Here is a 23,697-nt window from a genome sequence, read left to right as displayed (position 1 = left end):
CTGCTAGAGGGGTGACTTAACTAGGCCCCAGGCAGTGGATTGCCGGCATGGCACACAGTGATGTGTGCCATGTTGACGCTTCACTTTTCTCTACACTCAAACATGCAGCCTGCAATGGCAGTGTGTGGGTGTTGAGGTGCAGGGTCTCTAAGGTTGGCACAATAAGTGCTGCAGCCCTTTGAGCCTTCCCTGGTCACATTGCCTTTGGTACCACTGCTACCTTTTACAAGGGGCTTACCTGTGGCCAGAGATGTGCCAATTGTGGGTACAAAGGTAAAGTTTTGAGGAAAGCACACCGGCCCTGGAAACCCGATTGGCAGGGACCCAGGGCACTTCAAGTCAAAGTGCATCAAGTGTCAGGCAAGAATTAGGGGGATACCATGCAAAAAGGGCACTTTCCTACAAGAGTGTGTAAACTAAGGATTTAAATCTGATTTAAAAGTCTAGGACTTATTTCAAGATGTCTAGTATTCCACTGCTGTAATATTGTACCCCAAATTACCCACCTAGGGATATCATTAATACCAAGTCCCAGTCTAAGTGGGTAATCATGAACTGATCACCTTGGAGCCCTTTGGAATCAGGAACAGCATGTGGAATTTCCTCATGTCAGCTCGTAATCCCATTCATTATACTTGGATCAAGATCTTCCAGGGAGGACGTGGGAGCTATTTCCCTTGTAAAATTTGTGGCATTACCACACCTGTTAATGATGGATGTAGTAAGATGGGAGTTACTGGCCCTATAAGGAATTATGTTCCTTAGGGGCATTTTATAAATTATTCACATATACAAAATGTGGATTTAGGCAACCTGAGCTAAGCAGAGACATTTATAAACTCACTTTAAGCAAGTCTTTATCTCAGAGAATGTTCTTAGTCTTTTATTTTGCACTGGTGCTAACCAGACCATTTTAATAATGCTGCATAAAAGGATCTAGCCTCTTTCCAAACATTCTCATGGCATGTTAATTCTCCCATCAGCATACAAATTCACAGTCAATTTAATGCAAAATAGGATTAAGCTTCATGGTTAATTGGTTTAATAGACCACAACTTAACTATTAGAACATATTTCGAAAGGTCACTTGAGAAGAGAACTTAAACCATGTAAAATACTCTCTAACCCCTTTCTTCCATCAATGCTCAGAGCTTCACAATGTTCTAGAAGCATTAACAAATCCTTGACAAAGGTTTTTGGTTTGATATCCATAGCAAATCCATCCAGATCTGTTCTGTTGTGGTCTTCTTGTAATTTGCATTTGTATTCCTGGTGGATTTGTACTTTACATCTATCACTTTGAAGCCTACCATGGGAGCTTGAGTGTCTCATTAAGACTAGGATTCCACCCCCAATACCTTCTCTTGTTCAAACGGCGTTATCCTTCCCTGATGAGGCGTTCTCCTCCCAATAGGAGTTGTGCTTCTACTGGGTAAATTGGCAGACGAGGAGCGGTCCCTCTCCCTGGATTTCAGGATCTCCGTCCTCTCTCCAAGGCTATTTAATACCTAAAAGCAAATGTGGTATGGGTTACATCACACGATATGTGCAGGTAACTTTAAATATAAAACAAGTTATTGACAGCAAACAGAGGCTTCCAGGATCATTACGTTTGCCCCCCTTAAGTTATCTGCAACACCATTAGCTTCACATGATTTCTTGTTGTGTGATAGATATTTGAGGAAATTCCCATTGATCCAATGTGCTTTTTAATTTTAACATGAATATTGCCAGCAACACCTCTGGGAGTCTGTAACTATTTCTGCACTGAATATTCTGTAAGGAACGATCTTCTGTTATTTTTAGTTCACTCTCCCTAAACACCTTTCTCTTATCATCTGTTTTCTTTTTACACAAATACGTGGAGTTCGTATAGCGTATACATTGTATGTTATATCTTCTATCCCTTCTTTAGATTCACTCAGGGGCCTATTTATGAGAGCCCTGCATCACCTTTGCACCACATAAAGTGGTAAATGCGTAACGCAGGGCAGTCAATCCGATTTATGAAGTCCCGCAAAGTCACTCTGCGTGGCTTTGAGTGGCCTCATATATCATGAGTAAGGCGACACAGCACACATCGCTGTGTCGCCTTACTCTGCACTCGGGAGATGTTCCATGGGCATTGAGTGGGTTTTCCCATGCAACACCCATGGAATTTGGCGCTGCCCCAGATTTACAAAAAAACATAAACCTGGGGAAGAGCCAAATCCGTACGCTTCCCGAGGTGAGGCGTAACAAGGAGAAATTATGTCATCTCTCCTCGTTTTTTTCCTCTTTCCATGTGTGCTGCATTCTTCAGCACACACGGAAAGAGGAAAAAGCCTCTTATGATAGTTTTTGTGTAGGAAGGTGCCCCTTCCAGCAAAAAAACAATCCTGCTTGCAATAGAGGCACCTTTGCACCATAGTGCAGGGGTGCCTACGTTGGTGTTAAGCTGCCGAAACGACGCCAGCACAGGACTGAAGGACAGGAATGCACCGTAATGCTTAAATATGGTGCATTCCTGCCCTTTCACTTTGGCGTCGGGCAGCGCAGTAAGCCACCCTACTCCAAAATACCATAAATGAGGCCCTAACTTTAGTGCTGTTCAGGTGACTTCAAATAATGAGTTGTATGCCATGTCATGGATCTTATGCTGGCTTTGTACACTTGGCATATTTGAGCCTTAGGCTAATTCAGCCTATATGATTTTTTATATGCATTTTAACTGATGTTGAGACTAATCATATATTTTGCCTTCTGTAATGCACTTTAACATTTGAAATAACCCTTCATGGTTCCCCACTTTTACTTGTCTCAGGAAGGCGTATTCAATTGATAATGCGATTTGAAATGCTATTTGGAATCTAATCTTTTGGGTCACTTTGCCTCATCTATTCTTGAGAACAACACCGCTCCTAATTCTGCAAAGGTGCTTTATCTCATCTTATCATATGATCAAAGATAGCGCCAACAACACCATGTTTATATATTTTAATAGATCATTGAAAGCAATTGCTTGTTTTTTTCTTCTTCATAATAATATGACTTCTTGCATTACAATTTTGAATGATCTCACTTTCCTAAGGGGATTCGATTGATGGTATGCATTTCTTGAGCTCAAGCTCTTTGGAAACATGCCTTGAATGATGAAATATGAAGGGTGCTCAAACTTATTAACTAGCAAGGACAGGGGGCTGACTTGAATTTGGTGTCCACTTGTGCTGGTCCCCTCTACTTTCTGTTTCCAGCTTCCAATGCACAGTTATAAGGCCCTGTGGTGCCAGGTAGGGCAGGAGCCAGAAGGAAGGGTTTAGCAGAACCAGGCACAAGGGATGAAGAATAAATGATGATGGTGAGGAGTGTATGACTTCAGTCGGCCATGATAGAGAAAGAACAAGCCTCTACACAATCCCACTCTACCGTCTGTCATGTCATAGCCGGTGCATGACCATTGGCTGATGAGGAAGGATGAAGGAAGCCTGGAGTTGTTTGCCCACGTGATGCTTCATTCCTTTTGCTGTGTTTGGCTTGAATAGATGTGCTTGGCTGTACATTGGTGTCTTTTGCAGGTGTAGCGGCTGCAGTCGTCCATTGACTAACCACTTTCAGCAAGGTACCCACCATCTAAATGTTTGTATTTTATTTTGAGATATATGAGGTGTGTCAAGGAGTGCCGGTGAACAGGGGCTGAAGACCCCTGAAATGACAATCCATTTTTGAGCCTCACATTAGAGCCCCTCAATGAAATACCTTTGGAAAGTGTCAGGCAGGGAATGAAGATCTGAGGAGCAAGTGGAAACTTGGGATCTGTCTGTCCCACCATAAATGACTATGATTACAGATATATGGGGGTTGGGAAAGCAGGGAAGGAACAAAAGGGATACTGGTAGATAGCCAGAGAAGGGGTTACTGAATTATAGGAGTTGGCGGTGGATGTTGAAAATATATAGATTCTGGTAAATATTTCCCTGTCAGGTCATTGGCTTAGCTTCATTTCCTTTTTTAATTCCGGCAGATTCTCTGCAGAACAGACAATCTGAAACAGTAAGTTTTGCAGAAAAGCACATTACCGCATGTAACTTTTACCTTTTTTTAAATTTTGTTTGGGTTTCCCGGGTCGAAGAATCCCTCTTACTTCACAGCAACAAAGATGGTAATGACTAGGGCACTTTCCATCCCATTAACTCACTTAATCCAATCTGTTTTGAGACTACATTTAGATGCGTAAATAGAGAAACACATCCATGTGGCTGTTCCATCCCTTTCCAAGGATCCCTCCTCTGACATGGGATTACCTGTGTTCTCTCTCCTACACCTAACATAATATATTCGAAATTCCAACATACTGGTGGATTTTCTGCGATATTAAGTGTCCATTCTATTATTACTGAAATTTGCAGAATGTAGTGAACTTCAGATATAGTATGCCATGACAATATGGAATTTATTAAACAGTATGTTTTAATGGCCTTGTAGCATTTCATAAAGTTATGGGAGAAGAAGTGAGGCAATTAAAAAAAATTCAAGACTTAGAAAATAAAAGCAATTACCACAAATAATTTGTATTTGGTACTATGTAGGAAATCTGGTTATATCCCTAGTAACCCGCTAGTTGTTTCCCTTATTGACCACTGACATGGCCCCCCTTATGTATTTTTACCCACAGTAAGTGCTCTACTAAACAGGTTTTGGCCTGCAAGCACTGCACATGTGCCCAGAAGAAGCTAGAAAGATTGTTGTCTGACTCATACTGGCATCTGCTCTTAGCATAGAGTCCCCAACTAAACTGGTTGTAGCAGGCTAAGGTCTAAATATTCAGTAGAATTGTTTTTGGGGCTGGAATGTAAATCTATAGTGTTTTTAAATTGTTTTGTATTTTATAAAAAAAAGTGTGCCCAAAGTGTAACCTTTGATTGGCACAAGGTCATTGGTGTGTGCTTCTAAACTAAGTTCTTGGCCACAACTCATATCAAGGTTTTTTGTACTTCATATATGTCTTTTGCATAGTTATAAGTTGTGCACATTTCCCTGAGCCAGCCTTAACACCATTCATGCTTTGAACAGCCCTGTTGGGATGGTTAATGCCTGTGCTGCCCCACCGAGCATATTACAGCAGTGTGAACACAATCGGCCCATCCTAAGAAGATTAGGGTTTTGCTGGCAAAGAAGGGGGGCAAGGATGAAGTTACATAGCGGTTAGCATCACTTTGCAGTAGAGTGTCTTGTCGGATGTTACAAATGGAGGACAGGCGGCCTCTAGTCCCAGTGACCACAAAGGAAAGAACCTGGCCTGGGTGGGAAGAGCTTGGCTTAGAAGGGAGATGTGTTCTTATTTTGGAGGCATCTGCCATTTTGAATCCTGACAGAATGCTTTACAAAGGGCTAGACAGCCAGTGGTCTCATTCTTTTAACTTTCAGTTAAGGACAGAGGGGTAACATGGTGTTCTAGAACTCTCCAATTCTATTTTGTAAACCCTGCACAGGGATGAGCAGGTGAGAAAAAGAACAGGTGGAGGAAGATGGACCAGTATAGCTTATGGGCTAATGGAGGATCTAGTCTGGACTTGCATTCCAGTCTCGGACACACAGACAACTTGCAAATGGCTGAAGGCTTAGCTGTTTTGGCAGTGCAGGCAGAGGGGTGGTGTTGGACTTGGCCCTTTTTGGCTAAAGTTCCTTAAACTTTTTGCTTTCCCCCTAGACCTTTTTTATGACTTGGCATTGCCAACTTAGATGCTTTGGGCACTTTGCCACTGCTGATCAGTGTCAAAGTGCAACTGCTCCCTGTATGAAGTGTAATGATAATTGGTTGTCCATGATTGGTATGTTTGCCTTACTAGTAAAGACCCTAGTAAAGTGCACTATGTGTGCCAGGGCTGGTAATGCAAATGCTACTAGTGGGCCTTCAGCACTAATTGTGCCACTCACACAAGTAGCCTTAAAAGAGTAGCCAGGCCTGCCACTGCAGTGGCTGCGCGCAGTTTGGTAAACTGCTATGTTGTCCTGACAAGTGCACCCACTTGCCAGGCCTTACGCTTTCTATGCACATCAGACACCCCTATGGTAGGTCTAAGGTACCCCCCTGGGTAGGGTGCAGTGTATGTGAAAGGTAGGACATGTACTGAGGTGTGTACCATGTCCTGATAGTGAAATACTCTCCATTTAGTTTTTCACTGTTGAAAAGCCATCTTGAGAATGGGCAAGGCTGTGTGATATATTTCCAACCTATGTTCCCAAAGGCTTAAGATGGAGAGGTGAAGTTTAGTGTTCCTGAACTCACAATTTAATAACACATCTTTTTGTGAAGGTAGCTTTTGAATTCCGTGTTTAGAAACCACTCTTTTAGAAGTGGCTGGGTTTTTGTGTTTTAAAATTTCTGTGTGTCTCTGCCAGGCTGTGGATTGACTGACTGGATTTGAGTGTGATAGGCTCTGGTGAATGTCTTGACACAGGGAACGAGGTGAGACAGCAACAGGCTGACCTGCATCTGGAGTGTAGGGGGGAGGAGTAGCCCTGGAGGTGAAGAGGCCTGGGTTGCTGCCATAAAACAATGATTCCATCTCCTGCTGAGTGATTAAAGACCCAGACCCCCAATATCAAAGACAGAAGGCATCACTGGCAGGGAGACACACAGAACTGTTTTCAACAGGGGTCAGTGCCCCCCTGAACACAAAGACTTCAAAGACATTTAGGGGTATAACTATGAGAACTGAAACCTTTGGAATGGAACTGTTCAAGACTGTAAAGGATTGAACCTACTTACGCGCAAGTAGATGATTTCCTCCACGAGCTGCCGTACCCACATCCGACCCCAGCAGCTCTGAAGGACCTCTCAGGCCCAGTCACCGGGGCTGAAATCAAGGCAGCAATTAAAGGACTTCCCCGTAACAAAACCCCGGTGCTAGATGGGTTACCGGCGGAATTCTATGTCACCTATATGGACTACCTCCCGCCCCACCTAGAGCTTTTGTATAACACAGCGCTGGAAAAGGGAACACTACCACTCACGACGGCACAAGCACTGGTGGTCACCCTCCCGAAGCCAGGTAGGGACCCTACCGACATGGCGAGCTACCGTCCTTTATCACTTTTAGCAACGGAATATAAAATCCTTAGCAAGATCCTAGCAAACAGACTCCTGCCTCTCCTGAATAAAATGATACACATGGACCAAACGGGCTTTCTGCCAGCCCGGAGTACGTCCTTGAATATCCGGAGACTGCACTACCTTATGTCAACCGCCCCAACACATCACACTCATGCTGGCTGCTTATCCCTAGATCTCCGCCAAGTGTTCGACACGCTGAATTGGGACTATATGTTTAAGGCACTTGAAAAATTTGGACTGCCGGAGGCTTATGTTAAATTGCTCCGCCTGTTATATCATGCCCCTACTGCCCGTGTCCGCACTGGCGGTCATATTTCAGCTGCATATCCGATATTTTGTGGGACGAGGCAGGGATGTCCGCTCTCGCCACTCTTGTTTATACTAGCGTTAGAACCTTTGGCGCTTAAAATACGCATGGCTGCACAGGTGATGGGCATTCCGATTGGGCCTACCACCCACCTCTTCTCGGCATATGCAGACGACATTATTCTATATCTCAGGGACCTGAGGTCGGATATGGCGCCTCTAGCTGAGATATTTACTACATTTGAATGTATATCTGGTCTGGCCATTAACCCGACGAAATCTTATGCCTTTTTCTTTCAAGAACAGGCGCTACCTGAGTATATCTCCTTCGGGCCCATGTCAATAACGGTCGCTCCACATACCTTCAAGTATCTGGGCATACATGTCTATCGGACGCCCACTGACCTGCTAGACGGCAACCTGCATAGAGCAATCAGAGCCCTTAGGTCTAGCATTGCCTTTTGGACTACATTGCCGCTGTCAGTAATGGGTAGAGTGGCTATAGCAAAAATGGTGGTCCGTCCGCGGCTGATTTACTATTTCACAAACTTGCCGGTGTTACTCCCGCAAAGTACTTTTAGGCTCCAAAATACTATGTTGGTGGATCTCATCTGGGGCACTGGTAGATCTAGGATAAGTCTCCAAAAGCTTCAATTGGGCACGGACAAAGGGGGCCTAGGGGCACCAGACCTTAGGGCATATTACTACGCTTGCCAGCTGCGATGGCTCTCCTATTGGACGGCCGGACGCGACCTCCAAGAAATAGGATACACGGACCGAGAGGTTGCAGGAGGCGCCTTACACACACTCCTATTGCCACGATGCAAACTCCCACAGCAGCTTCCTACCCTGCTGCGCACAGCGTTACAATGCTGGAAAGCAGCCCTCCTTTACAGGCGTACACATCCAGCTTATGCCGGCAACATCCCCCTAGTAGGTATACCACTAACAGCTGGGCGTATTACGAACCGCACTATTGCCCCATGGACCGAAGCCGGAGTCTACACGGTGTCTGACTTGTTTCACAACGGCCAGTTACTGGATTATGGTAAATTTGTTAGGGAGACCGGGGTGCCTGAGCATATGTACATACTACATGCAGCAGTAACACACTACGTTAAGATGTACTGGGCTCCACAACGGCAGGAGCCTGCCACAAACGAATTGGTCAAAATGTTATACTACATGGGGAGGGGCAGGCACTTGGTACGATGGCTATACGCTGGGATCCGAGCTCACGCGGGGATAGCCCTCAATGCGCTACGAGTCATATGGTCGGAAGATGTAGGGCGGGCCCTTAACGATAAGGAATGGGAAAAAATTATAGCACACCCTAGGAAATGCACGAGAAATGCAAAATTGAAATTTATTCAAACCATGATATTGCACAGGGCCTACCTTACCCGCCAAAGGCTTGACAAAATGTTCCCGCAAACGCAACACCACTGCCCCCGATGCTATGTAGTGGGAGACGATTTAGCTCACATGATATGGTCCTGTCCACACTTGGGGAGTTTTGGGGACTCGGTCCGACGACACGTAGCTGCTGCCACGCAAAGGGACGTGGCCAACACCATAGAGGACTGTATATTGGGTCTCCATAAGTCCCCCTCAAAACACAAAGTGCAATATAGGTTTATAAACCTGTCATTACTCCTCGCAATACAGGCCATCACCATGCGGTGGAAGTCCAATAAACCTCCCCCCACACATGTCTGGCATAGCGAAATTGTTAGGTGGGGATGCGCTGAAAGCACGGTCTTGAGACAAGAGGAGATCAGGGGACTAAGGAAAATCCCGATAGCATTGGAATGGGATGTAATGCTCGAAACTTTTAAACTGCAGGAAGTGGAAGTCGTAACACCACGTAATAGCTCGCAATGATGACTACGGGCCCTGGAACCGGGCCTCGGACACAACACAACACAACACCACACTTACAATGACAGTAATATGTATCAGTGGGTACTGACGGATAGTACCGTATCTCAGAATAAGACCGATATTGATCTGATAGGGACAATGCCTGCCGGAATCTGAGGATTGAGATCCTCTTAGGGAGGAATGCAACAAGATGAAGGGCTAGAGGGAGGGGGTGGGAAAATAAGTTGGGGGATGTTGGGTACAGAATGATACTACCAAATTATTATGATGCACAGTGGACTTTTTGCTCTCTTTCTTGTTCTTTACCAATGTGGATGTCAATGCAGCACTGTAGCAGTATGTACCATTACAATGCTCAGAGTAACATGTTTGTGATATGGAGTATGTTGAAAAACTACTAATAAAATTTGTTTTAAAAAAAAAGGATTGAACATACTTCGTGGTCAAGAGGAACCTCTGCCAAGAAAGAATCAGCTGAATAGACTGAAGGAAAGGACTGACCCTTGCTGTGTGTTCTGGGGCTGGCCTACAGTTTGCTGATTTAACCAAGGAGAGGATTAAGGGACGTTGCTGTGTGCTGTGTCCCCCTGCTTGAAAGGACTTTGCTGTGCTGTGTCCTGAAGTAATTTAACCCCAAGGGCCCGAGGTGAGCTGGATCCCTGTTGTGGAAACTCAGGAACACAAACGTTTCCAGAAGTGTCTCAGCTACACTGTTTGTGTCTGCTTTGTGCAGCCTGAGACCTTCATAAGAATTGACTTAGCTACGCTGTGTGTGTGTGCTTTGTGCAGCCTGAGACCTTCGTAAGAATTGACCTGTGATCATGAGCACCTGGAGTCCAAGCGAGTCTCAGTAACTCTGTGTGCGTGTGCTTTTAGCAGCCTGAGCACTTCGTGAGGATTGTCCTGTGATCGTGTGCACCTGGAGTCCAAGTGAGTCTCAGTGACGCTGTGTGCGTGTGCTTTGTGCAACCTGAGACCTTTGTGAGGATTGCCCTATGATAATGCACACCCGGAGTCCAAGGGAGTCTCCGCGACGCTGTGTGCGTGTGCTTCATTCAGCCTGAGACCTTCGTGAGGATTGACCTGTGACCGTGCACACCCAAAGGTCAAGGGAGTCTCAGCGAAGCTGTGTGCGTGTGCCCTGTTGCAGCCTGAGATCTTCGTTAGCGCCATAGGCCCGGACCGGCATCTCCAGGGGAGCTCGGAGAGACGCTCTCGGCCTCGCCCGTTCTTGCAGCACGAGCCTCCGCTTAAGCTCGTATCTCGGCCCCTACTTGCCAAGGAGTGGCAGTACCGGGGCCGGAGTGTGGAACTACACTTTAGTTTTCACCATATCCATGTTGGGGGCATATGTTGGCGGAAGCTGACCGCGAGTTAGTACGAGAGGCAGAGAGACCATCTAAAGCACTGTGATGGGTGCCGAAGTGCCTTGGTATTGCATTGTTTCTGCATTACGAACTGCCTGGTTGTAGCCTTGCGCATTGCATTGTGTTTGCATAACGAACTGCCTGGTTGTTGCATTACGAACTGCATTAGTTTGCATAACGAACTGCCTGATTGTTACATTACGCATTGCATTCGTTTGCATAACGAACTGCCTGATTGTTGCATTACGCATTGCATTATTGTTTCATAACGAACTACCTGATTATTGCATTACGCATTGCATTATTTTGGCATTGAGAACTGCTGAATTGTTGCATAACGATCTGCATTATTTTTATATTGCATAATGCCTGATTCTTGCATTACGAACTGCATAGTATTGCATTAGGTCTGCATTGGATCATCTAGAATTGCTCATTAATACCACTAGAACCTACAAGGGCTGGCTGGCCTAATAACCGGCCAGGAGGAATATTACGAGTATGCATATGTAGTATTTTTATCATGTGGTCGCATCGTATATCTTTTTATATATACATATACTTGTTTTTCTATGAAACTCGTGTGGAGTCCTTTTGTGGTGTCATCATTGGGTCACTGTGAGCATGGTTGCAAATACTTTACACATTTGCCTTGAAGATAAGCCTGGCTGCTCGTGCCAAGCTACCAAGGGGGTGAGCAGGGGCAATCTGAGAAGGTGTCCTTCCTTTCCCTGACGTGGAAGGGAGGGTCCCTACTTGGCCTAAGGTACCTACCTCAGCCAACCAGGGAACCGCGGTTCTAACAGGTGCTATGCTATGGAGGACTTTGAAGTGTTACGGCCAGGCCGACCACAGGTCAGGAGACCACCATGGCTGGACAGGTGGGAAAATGAAGACCCTTACAGTTAAGCTGCTGGTAATGAGGAAAAGGCAGCAATGTGAGAAGCTGTGACACATATCCATATCCTCGTAAAAAATGTTGGCAGCCCAGAAGCGTGAGACTCTTACCTCTGAAGGCTGTAGAATGACACCATGAGCACAGTGTAGAAAACCCCTACATAAATTGGCACAGCAGGTCACAGGATATCTCAAACTAAGTAGGCGTTTGTGCGTGGCCTTAGTGGGATTGCCTCGGGTAACGTGGAGCAGGGACTAGCTGCAGCAGTGAGGAGGACCCAAGTGAGATCTGTAAAATTCTACAGAGAACCATGAGGAGTTGGGTCTACTCAGGGGACTAGGAGCAAAGATATGCCTTTCTTAAAATGTTCTCCTGTGTATAGGTTGGGTTGGGGAATAGAACTGTGGTCTCCGAAACCATGGAGAGTGAGAAGTCCTTTTTCACCAGGGAAGCCCAGGGCTATATGGCCTGCAACCAAGGGGTCGCCCTGGTGCCGAATGCTTCCTTTCTCGGCTGTCTGCATCCAGAGATATCAATACTTACAGAGAGGAGAGCGGTGACATCTGGCTGCCCCACCTGGCACCAAGGAAAGAAGTGCCGAGGCAGGTGGGATAGGTAGCCTTGACTACACAAGCCTAGGACCCCCACCCAGTCCCAAAAAGTGTTTGTGCAGGTGTTCCACAAGGATGTATTGGGAATCTCCATTCTGGAGACAATAGATATAGTGGAAGTACCTACAGGCCTCAATATTGTGATATACAACCTTCAAGTGATGATCACCTGCTGGTCCTTTTGAACTACTGCATAATATCCCAGGTTTCTTTTAAAAATAATATGCTTATCTGTGAAGGCAGTGTAGGTTTCTTGTTCACAAACAATGCATGCCTAAAAATTTCCAACTCTTTTTTCACGAATCTGCACTTGACTGCAATATTCAGCTTGTTTCTTTTCTACATCTGTAGTCTAACAATTTCATTTACATACTTTTTAAAATTTGCGCAGCTTCCTCACAACTCAAACCTTAGTTGCTCGCCCTTTCTCCACCCCAATTGCCTACTAGGCTTAGGAAAGGCCTTCATATTAGCTATCCTGGATGGTGATTAGGATATAAACTTGCACATTCATAGCTCAAATAACATGAATTGTCTAACTCCTAATTTGTAGAGTTGAATTTATAGACTATCAAATTATCATTGAGTTTAACTCATTGAGCTCTCATTGCCTGCATCACAGAGCTGAGAGAAGCATTTGTATTCCCTAGAACTAGTATGAATAATACTTGAAAGGTAATTAATATCATCATTAAGTTGATGATACACTTGAAAGTAAAATCAAAGAAACAAAAAGAAAGAAATGAAAGAAGTCAAAAGAAAAGCAAAGGCATAATTATATATTTCTTGCAATTGCAGATCTGAATACCCCACTAGAGCAAATTTACAGAAAGTTAAAAATAAATTATTCTCTCCTGTAAAAACCTAGATGATCCTGCTTTACACTTGAAAACAGGTAGTTTTGCAGCATGAAAAAAATCCAGGCCATATAAAATGATGTCAGCTAGTTTAGTCCCAGTAGACCAGTGTTAGAATATTCTTGGGATCATGCCCTTCAACGCCTTCTTTTAATCCAATCACTCTTAGTTTGCGAGTCTCTTTCTATTTTGCAGCACCTCTAGTTTAGTTCTTCCCATTTCAATGTGTTTTGTGCTGTTATGTTTTAGTTTCGTATTTGCTGGTGATTTTTTTGCCTTCACCAGTTTATTTTCCAGACATCAACTTGCACATTGACCCTAGTAAGGCAATCAGTAGCAGCAACAGTAGCATCTTGAAAGTTCTACTTTTCTGGGTTGTGTATTTCAGTCTCTTCATTGTGGCAGAGAACCAAATCATAAAGGGGTTTTAAAGAGAATCATGCTGAGTACCCTTTTTGTTTGACTTTTGCGTGTGTACATCCCAATTATTTCAAATGTGCACATTTTACCTAGTAACACCTGGTTTAAGAACAGCTCATTAGAAGGATAAGCCCACAGTAAGGCTCCAACCTCTTCTGAAATGGACAATAATTCCTCTTGGTCTCTTCCAGAAGCAGCGGCATTGCCTCCATGAGAGGCAATGCCTACCTTCCTCCACAAAAACAATTCTGACCACAAAGCAGGTCCCCTGCAAGAATGCCTGCGTTAGAGCGCCAGCGCTAGGAGAGAGCAGAAGTGCTATTTTTGTAAATATGGCACAGTTCTGCTCTTTCTCTTTCACGCAATTTAGCGTAACAAGGGGCATATTATCAAGACAGGCGATAAAATTATCGCCGCTTTAGCGGCAGAAAATTGCCGCTAAAACGGCGATAATGGGCTTGATAATATGCTCTATGGAATTCCAATTGAAGCCCATGTTAGATGTGAAGGACATCTAACCTGAGCTTCAATTGGAATTCCATAGAGCATATTATCAAGCCCATTATCGCCGCTTTAGCGGCAGTTTTCTGCCGCTAAAGCGGCGATAATTTTATCGCCTGTCTTGATAATATACCCCCAAGTTCCCTTGCTGCATTATGTTGCCTGAAAGTTTAGTAAATATGGACCGTTTTACTCCTGAAAGTCTTTGGAAATCAGGTGAACAGACTCTGTGAATCAGGATGTATAATTTGCATCATCAGATGGCACTTTTGCCCAGTGAAATAAAAGTGAGATTTAATCAATGAATTAAGACCAGATTTTGTCATCGAAATCATTGTGTTGGTGTTGTTTAAGATCTGCATCATAGATTACGCTCCATTTTTATTCCTGTTTATTTTTTTCTCCTTCTCAACACGCACATTTTAATGCAACGGCAAATAAACAATGAGAAACACTTCCAATCTTCTAAACTTTGAAAAGTACCTCGCATCCAGCTTTCAAAGGTTTTCGACTCACAAACATTGCACAAGTATTTGTTCATAAACTTCCACTAAGGAATTAAGGGGATCATTACGATGGCGTAACGATCGCCACCGCCGGTCCTAGCAGGCACTGCCCGCCAAATTAGGATGTGGGTGATTGATGGGCCTTTCCATGGTGGCGGGGATTGGCTTTGGGGGCCCGTTGCGGGCCCCCGGGAGGGCTGCACTGGGGGGGTACCATGTCTGCAGTTCCCTGTACCAAGTGGCAGGCACCGCGTGGTGCCTGCCATGTGGTGCAGGGAAATGCTGTACATGCCCTTTTATCATTTCGGACGGTGCTGCAGCCAGCACCACCCTCCGCAATGGTAAAAGGCCAGGATGCGCCTGCCAGTATGGCGGGCGCATCCTAATTGGGTCGGTGGGACGGCGGTTGGTCCCATCACCGTTGTGATGGTGGGCGGACATCATCATAATGAGCCCCTTACTTTTGTCCCATCCTTAGTATCCAACTAGTCCTCTGAGGAAAATGACAATTCAGAGACAGTGCTAATTTGAACACAATTGTTTTTAGTCAAATCTCCACCCTCCAGCGGTAATGAGGAGAAATTTTGTCTGTGATTGTTAAACATTCTTGAGAGATCTAAGCACAAGTTGATTGCAACACAATTGTATTATAGACCTGCCCTCATTCTCTGATCAAGTGAGTGGTTTAATACTTTTTCCCCTACTTTAATATTTGCTTCTGCAGAATTCCGGTTTTCGGATGGTGTCTTCCGACCCACTGGTGTGGTACTGCGACTCTTAGGTGCGCTGCTCCCCAATCTCTCCTCCCTTCTCGATGGCGATGTCCCTCTTAATATTGCCTGAGCAACCTAAAGTAAAAGGATATGTTAGACAGGGGAGGATCTTAAGGATTGTTGGTGCCATAGGCAAGGCATATCTTGAGGATCCCTGTTTACACATTTTCAGCTAAATCAAGCCCTCGTGGTGCCAAACAATGTGAAGTATACATTAAACTTTCATAAACGAGGGCATTTAAAAACATCTAAAAGCTCAAGCCGCCCAGTCTCTGCCAATCAAATCGGAAAAGTCTTGAAAAAGCATTGATCAAGCCATTTCTTTTTCAGCTCAGATCAAGATTTTTTTGGGCTTACAACAAAAACATTTCACACGGAATTTAGTGTCTAACTAGCCTGTTCCTCTCATTGGAAGAAAAACTGTGCCAGGGTGACTTGGCGGATATTTAGTGTATAATATAAAAATATGACATATACACATATCAATAGATATTGGAGGTTTAATTGCCAGAACTCCGGAATGCATAATCACAAATAAATGCCTCTTCACAACTGACATTCTCGCTGCAACAGGGAAAATCAAAGGCCTGTGTGAAGAATTTTCATCATCCCATTGGGTAAAATCCCATCATTTTATCCTTAATTCTGATGTCCTATCTTAGCCCTCCTTTGAGGTCTCTCTTTTTAGACTTATCTTGCTAGACAGAGACCCCTGGCTCTGCTGAGAGAAAGTGAGAAGAGAATGCAATAGCTACATGAGTAAAACAGGGTGAGAAGGGAGGTCGAATTAGAGATAGCAAGGAGGAAGAGAGATAGGTGAGGTAAATCACCAGAACAAAAAGACAGAGAGCGGCAGGGACAGTGATATGGTGAAAGACAGATGTAAAGGGAGAGGGTTGGGGTATATCCGTGTGGGGGCGGGGGGAGAGAACGAAGAAAAAGTGGAAGGAAGATATATGATGTAGTCAGAGAAAAATGGACAGATTCAACCAGAAAAAGAGTACTGGGGTAGGGAGAGGGACAAAAGGAGAAGAGACGTATAGAAAGGCAAGTCAGGTAAAGAGAATAGTGAGGCAGTGAGAAAGATAAGGAGGTGGGTGATGATTGAAACAGAGAGTAGGTTTTGAGAGCAAAGAGGTGAAATAGGCAGAAGTGAGACAGAGAAAGAGAGGTGTGGTTGATACAGTGATAGAGAGAGGGTGAGGTTGAGAGAATAGTGCCGTAAGGAGAGACAGAGCAGGGAGAGTGGGGTATTGAGAAATGTGAGGTAGAGAGGGTTAGATGAAACAGAGGAGGAGGTAGAGTGAGCAGATAAAGTGGGGAGATAATGAAAGAGAAAAAGAAACGGAGGTAGAGGTAGAGGAAAAGAGGAGGATGGAAAGGAGTAAGGAAATAAGATTGGTGTAAAGCAGAGAGGTAAGGTAGAGGGAGCAAAGGCAGAAAGAGAGACAGGGCAGGTAGAGAGGTGAGGTAGCGATTGAATGGTGGGGTAAGTTGAAAGATTGTTGACAATTAAAGGGGGAGGTAGATAGAAAGAAAGGAGGTAGTGAGAGAGATATTTTCTTATGATGAAGCACACGTAAAATTAATGATTAAAGTCTCTTAATAATAACAACAAAAAAGAGAACAATTTGTGTGGGCTTCTCTTCTTCTTTATTTCCAAGTAATATGGTGTTTCTGGATGTAGAACTATTCATACAGAATGACAAAATTTGCAGTAAGATGTATCGGAAACCTACTTCCTGTAATGCTATTTTGCATGCTGGTAGCGCACACCACGGCATCAGATTAGGGCGATCCCTTATGGAGAAATGTTACGGGCACAACGTAACTGTAGTGAGGATAGTCATTTTAGGGAGTGTGTAGAAGATATGGAAAGAAGGTTTACCCAAAGGAGTTATGGTAAAAAAGATCTGGAGGTATCGAAACAAAGAGCATTTAAGATAAAGCACGCATCCACCTTAAAATCTAGCAAAACTAGAAGAAAAGAGTTACTCTCTATCAGGATGATTACAGATTATACACCCATCAGTACTATTCTGTACAAAAGTATGTCTAAACATTGGCATATCCTCAAAGCGGACAAGACTTTACGAGAGTTTCTTTCGGATAAACCACAGATTACTTATCGGAGAGGTAGAACATTAGGTACAATCCTGAGTCCAAGCTAAATAGAATAAATACATATATTTTATATATATACCTGTGTGGGCTACTCTTTCATTTGGTTATTCAAGAGGTTATTATGGTAAAACAATAAGCTTAACACTCCTTCAAGACTTAGCCTGAAGGCTGCTCTCCACAGCTACCACTAGGATAGCTTTCTTTAAAGGTTGTCTTAAACCTATCATCAATAAGAGTCGAATTGGACTGGTGCAAGGTGTCCCTATAACTAGGAACAGCATATGCCAGGCCAACTTCTCACAGCTAGGTCACGAATACGTTATGACACTTGATTTGATCTAAATATTATTTCAGTGTTTGACTTATCCAAAATGGCGCTCGTGAAGTTTGCCTAACGTAAGTCACCTCGTTCGTTTTTAGGATCCGTATAAACAAACGCGGGATTAGTGAACAGGGATGTGTTCCTGTATTCGGGGGCCATTGCGTTTCAAAAGTAAGTGGGAGAGCAGTCTTAGTGTCAGATTCATTTTGACTTTCATTATTAAGACTATAATGACTAGGATTAATTTGGTTGTTTTAATCTATAGATCTCAGTACTGCAGGGATTTGTGGAGGATTTAAAGATTGATGTTCGTGGTTTAAGGACTGGAAATACGTTTGGATTGTGATTGCGGCTCTAAAGTATATTAACAGAGCAAGGATTTAATTTGTTTATTGGGCGACAAGAATAAGAATTCAGGTGAGAATAACTCTTTATGAGACAGGTAGAAAAGATATCTATTGTGATCTATGAAGGGAACATTAGAGGATTAAGTTCACTTAGACTTTTGAATTACATTTTAGGTTAGCGCCAACGACTCGTTTTTGGACTTGATTAGCAGATATTACTGAAGATATCAAAACAAGCGTGAAGGTACGTTATTGTGGTGATAATTGTGGTGACGAGTTCAGCCTTTGCCTCATGTGCTCCGCAGTGTCTAATGCAGTTCTACATGGCTGTTTCTTTTTAGGTGAGAGATACAAGAATTAAGGTACAGAACCTTTATTCAGGATTTCTATTATAGCATGCGCCTCACGTATGGGAATGGTGCTATTACTAGATTTGTTCAATGCTCACATTTCTTATGTTGGCTATGTGGGTGTAACTTGTATATAATTTTTGTGGAAATGTTGATAATGAGTATAGAAACATGCAAAACACGGGATACAGCAGGTGTGATATTACACAGCATGTTTATTTCCTTTTGCACATGGAGGAATTGTGGGCTCTTTTAAGAATTGAATAAGTAAGTGTTTGTACTCCAATTATATTATTTATCACTTCCAGCCCTGAGGAAGTCGTATGGGTTAATCCCTTATCGACGAAACGCGTTGGGGAGTGGAGGAATGTTTGCAAATTAAGGAATTTGAAGATCCAACTTGGAAATAAAGAAGAAGTGAAGCCCACACAAATTGTTCTCTTTTTTGTTGTTGTTATTATTAAGAGACTTTAATCATTAATTTTACGTGTGCTTCATCATAAGAAAATACATGATTCAATCATTGATTGTTTTTGGGGTATGGGGTGTTTAACCTCAAGTTGAATGCACCGTAGTGTAAATTGTTGGGCGCACAGTTAGTTAGTGATTGTATATTTTTGCAGGTAGCGCATTTTTTCCCTTGACACCCATTGTTATATATCAATTAAGGGTTGCAGCACCGCAAACACATTATTCTTAAATTATCAAAATGAGTGATAATCTGGACAGAGACAGATTAGCTGCAGAGTTGTTTGATAATTTGTGCAAAGAAAATACAGTGACAGAGGCTATAAGAGAAACAAATCAACCCAAGAATGAGGGATTAAGAAGTAAATTTATGAGATTAGAGAGATTGAGGCGTTCCGAAATGTCGAAATGGTGGGATGGCACCACGCTCAAACAGTATTTAAAATTAAATAGGATCCCAAGGGGTCTACGTTCCCAGATCATCCCAACTTACGATGACCTGGACGAGGATCTTCTTGGGATTTGGGAAAAGGAGCTTACATCTAGCTCGGTAAAACTGATGGAAATTCTGATTGAAAATGCAGAAAGAAAAGTGAAAAGTTTACAGCTAGAGATTGCTCAATTGGAGGGTGAAATCGCATCTCTCAATATGCCTGAGGTAACAGCAAAGAATTATGAGATCTTAAAAGGGGTTCTAGTAAATCATCAAAATGATATCAAACAAAGAAAAGCACGTACATTTAAGAGGGACGAAGTGGATTATAACAATGGGATAATTTTTACTTTCTCCAAGAAATATGATCATTTGATAGTAATTGATAAAAACAGAAAGATAACAGAAACGCCATCCACTAGCTCTAGCAATACATCACTTAGCACAATACCAACGAGTGGTAGTGATGTGGAGGGTGGACCTAGTACTCTAAATAGACAACCATGCCCTTTGGGGAATTCCTCTTTCCTACAAGAAGTGAATTGCATCAAGAGAGGGAACAGGGAACAGGTCAAAAGAGTAGACAATACAAGAAAACAAGGAGGGACAAGAGAAGTGGGAACGGAAGGGGACAAAATAGGAATGAAGACTCGCTCTTGGGACAAGAAGGATTAAATACATCAGAAGTAGGAGAAGTAGAAGTTATCAATCTTTCAGATCGAACCCTGACAAACGATATGATAATGCTTTTGAAAAAAGGTTTGGGTTTTTGTCCATACTATAAGGGAGATATTTGTGACACTAAGATAGATTTATTTCGGTTTATTAGAAAAGTAAAATTGAAAAAACATTTTGCCTTGAATCCTAAGCCAAATAAAGAGTGTATTTCACAAATTTGTAACCCAGTGTCAAATGTACTGACGATCAGGGATATTCAGGACACAGTGACTTTACTTTCTATTACGGAATTAGAAGAAGATCCAGTTACTATTGGGAGGGTATTGGAGGACTTAGATGTAAGACCAGATCTATCAGTAACAAGTGGTTTGAAAGAAAAGTCAAGATGGTCCCCTAACTTAATCAGTAGTAACAATGTATAGATCTTTGATACTTTAGTTACTAATGATCTTGAGATAGGTATGAGAAAGTCAAGCCCTTCTTTTAAATATCATGGGGGTAACTTATCAATACACGAACGTCAAACACTCAGGACTTTAGTAGAAGACCCCAATTTGATTATTAGAAAGTCAGACAAAGGGGGTAATATTGTTATAATGAATAAGACTGATTATGATTGTGAGATTTATTCCCAATTGAACAATGTGGAGTGTTATCAAAGAGTTTTGTATAACCCTATGTTCTCTCTTATCACAAAATTCAATGGAATGTTACAGAAATGGCATCATGAGTGTCTCTTAGATGATGAAGAATTCTTGTATTTGAAGGTGAACCGTCCGCGATATCCTTGTCTATACACATTGCCAAAAATTCATAAGGACCTCCCGTTTCCACCAGGGAGGCCTATTGTGGCAGGAATTGGGGGACCTACAGAGCGCTTGTCTCAGTATTTCGATGTGTTTTTACAGCCGATGGTAGTGAATATGCCATCGTATATTAAGGATACCAAGCATATCTTGAATGTACTGGGAGATATTACTTGGGAATCAGGCATGAAACTAGTAACTTTGGATGTAACATCACTTTATACCAGCATACCAAATGATTTAGGGATTAGAGCTATTGAACATTTTCTCATGAAAAAACCAGCAAGCCAATGGGGACACACCCAGATGTTACTAACTATTTATTATTTATTTAATATTGTCCAATAATTACTTTTTGTCTAATGGGGAATGGTTCAGGCAAACCCAAGGAGTGGCAATGGGTTCTAGATTTTCACCAGCTTTTGCAAATCTATTTATGGGCTGGATGGAGGAAACGGTGATATGGGGTCCTGCTGGTAAACACTGGAATGATGATATTTTGTATTGGGGACGATACATTGACGATTGTGTAATGATTTGGACTGGAACGGAAGAGAAATTAAGAGAATTCATTGATTATTTGAACAGCAATGATATGAATATAAGATTTACTTCATGTATCAGCTCCACTAATGTGGTGTTTCTGGATGTAGAACTATTCATACAGAATGACAAAATTTGCAGTAAGATGTATCGGAAACCTACTTACTGTAATGCTATTTTGCATGCTGGTAGCGCACACCCCCGGCATCAGATTAGGGCGATCCCTTATGGAGAAATGTTACGGGCACGACGTAACTGTAGTGAGGATAGTCATTTTAGGGAGTGTGTAGAAGATATGGAAAGAAGGTTTACCCAAAGGGGTTATGGTAAAAAAGATCTGGAGGTAGCGAAACAAAGAGCATTTAAGATAAAGAGCGCATCCACCTTAAAATCTAGCAAAACTAGAACAAAAGAGTTACTCTCTATCAGGATGATTACAGATTATACACCCATCAGTACTATTCTGTACAAAAGTATATCTAAACATTGGCATATCCTCAAAGCGGACAAGACTTTACGAGAGTTTCTTTCGGATAAACTACAGATTACTTATTGCAGAGGTAGAACATTAGGTACAATGCTGAGTCCAAGCTACCCAGTAGAGGTTGAAAAGCAACAATGGCTTTCACAGTTTAGTAAAGTTTTTTTTAAATGTGGCCATTGTGGTATGTGCAAGCACGCAAAGGACAAAACGAAGCAATTTAAGTTCAATGGCGAACAAACTTATGACATTGTGTCCAATATTAATTGTAACACGAAGTATGTTGTGTATTTGATTATGTGCAAATGTAAGAAAATATATGTGGGTAGCACAATAAGGGCTCTTAAGGATAGGATTAGTGAACCCTGGAGAGCTGTCAAGAATAATGATCAGAGGTATCCCATTGCAGAGCATCTGCATAACTGTATAGCGCAAGGTATGCATAAATCATTTCAATTCTTTGGCATAGAACATGTGAAAATGGAATCGCGTGGAGGTAATAGAGAACTCACACTGCGGAGGCATGAGGCGAGGTGGATCATGCGCTTGAGGGCCATGGAAGAGGGTCTTAACTATGACCGAGAGTTACAGTACTTCTTAGGAGAGTAGATGATGAGGCTTTTGATTAGGCTAGCGGTTCTTAGCGGAATTTCAGTGAATGAGGGTTAAGGTAGAATCAGTTAGAAATGGTCATATGAGAGTTTCGGTAATACCTTCCAATGCAATCTTTTCAGATGTAAACAGGACATATTAGATGCTTTAGTAAGGTTTGAATGGTGCTTATATGGTGCACCTAAGGATGATGAACTGATTATAGGAGTTATGGTATAGTGAGAGTGGATTTGTAATATTGGTGTGTAATGTTCACAATGAATGTGTTTAAGAGAATTATAGTATTATGACTCTGGATGAAAGCCAAACATAGATGGCACCCATGTGGATTATCATCTTTTTATTATATTTTTTATTATTATTTTATTTATTGGGCAACACCGCATCAAGGTGCCGCCCTAGGTGGCTGGACTGTAGTTACCCTGTGTTTATTTTAGACATTATTTGCTTTGAACTATATCTGATTATGAATAGTAGCTGTCATTGCTATGATGGTCCTCAGAGAAATAAAGAAAAGAGATTGCTGAATTTTTTTTTGCCTAACTTATACATGTTGATGAATAGATTATTGACGCTAGCGGTGACTAAGGTAATGGTTAAATACAAGACTTAACCATAATGGCGCCCGTCGTAGCTTGTCTAATGTAAGTCACTTCGTTCGTTTTCATGATTCACTTGAACGAACGCGGGGTGAGTGAATACTGATGCGTTCCATTTACGGGGACATATGCGTTAAATAGTGAGCGGGAGAGCAATCTCATTGTTATATACATTTGTATTGCAGGATCCAAATGGTTGCAGCATAGTTTTTTGTTTAAGTATATAGCTAGGTCACGAATACGTTATGACACTTGATTTGATCTAAATATTATCTCAGTGTATGACTTATCCAAAATGGCGCTCGTGAAGTTTGCCTAACGTAAGTCACCTCGTTCGTTTTTAGGATCCTTATAAACGGAAGCGGGATTAGTGAACAGGGATGTGTTCCTGTATTCGGGGGCCATTGCGTTTCAAAAGTAAGTGGGAGAGCAGTCTTAGTGTCAGATTCATTTTGACTTTCATTATTAAGACTATAATGACTAGGATTAATTTGGTTATTTTAATCTATAGATCTCCGTACTGCAGGGATTTGTGGAGGATTTAAAGATTGATGTTCGTGGTTTAAGGACTGGAAATACGTTTGGATTGTGATTGCGGCTCTAAAGTATATTAACAGAGCAAGGATTTAATTTGTTTATTGGGCGACAAGAATAAGAATTCAGGTGAGAATAACGCTTTATGAGACAGGTAGAAAAGATATCTATTGTGATCTATGAA

The 23,697-nt window shown here is 42.5% G+C and overlaps 1 protein-coding gene across 2 annotated transcripts in view; it reads right to left on the bottom strand.

The window, feature by feature from the left end:
* LOC146817881 (uncharacterized) overlaps positions 1–23,697 on the bottom strand; it is a 415,767-nt gene that overhangs the window by 78,444 nt on the left and 313,626 nt on the right. For both annotated transcript variants that reach the window (XM_085611368.1, XM_085611369.1), the window contains exons 13-14: positions 15,148–15,291; positions 1,359–1,508 (exon numbers count right to left, since the gene is read on the bottom strand). In XM_085611368.1, coding sequence (XP_085467494.1) covers positions 1,359–1,508; positions 15,148–15,291 — 294 coding nt within the window. The remainder of the gene's footprint in view (positions 1–1,358; positions 1,509–15,147; positions 15,292–23,697) is intronic.

The sequence above is a fragment of the Triturus cristatus genome, chromosome 6, assembly GCF_964204655.1.
Source record: "Triturus cristatus chromosome 6, aTriCri1.1, whole genome shotgun sequence".
Classification (NCBI taxonomy): domain Eukaryota; kingdom Metazoa; phylum Chordata; class Amphibia; order Caudata; family Salamandridae; genus Triturus; species Triturus cristatus.
Note: the sequence above shows the minus strand (reverse complement) of the source record. Positions and strands in the feature narration are given on the sequence as shown.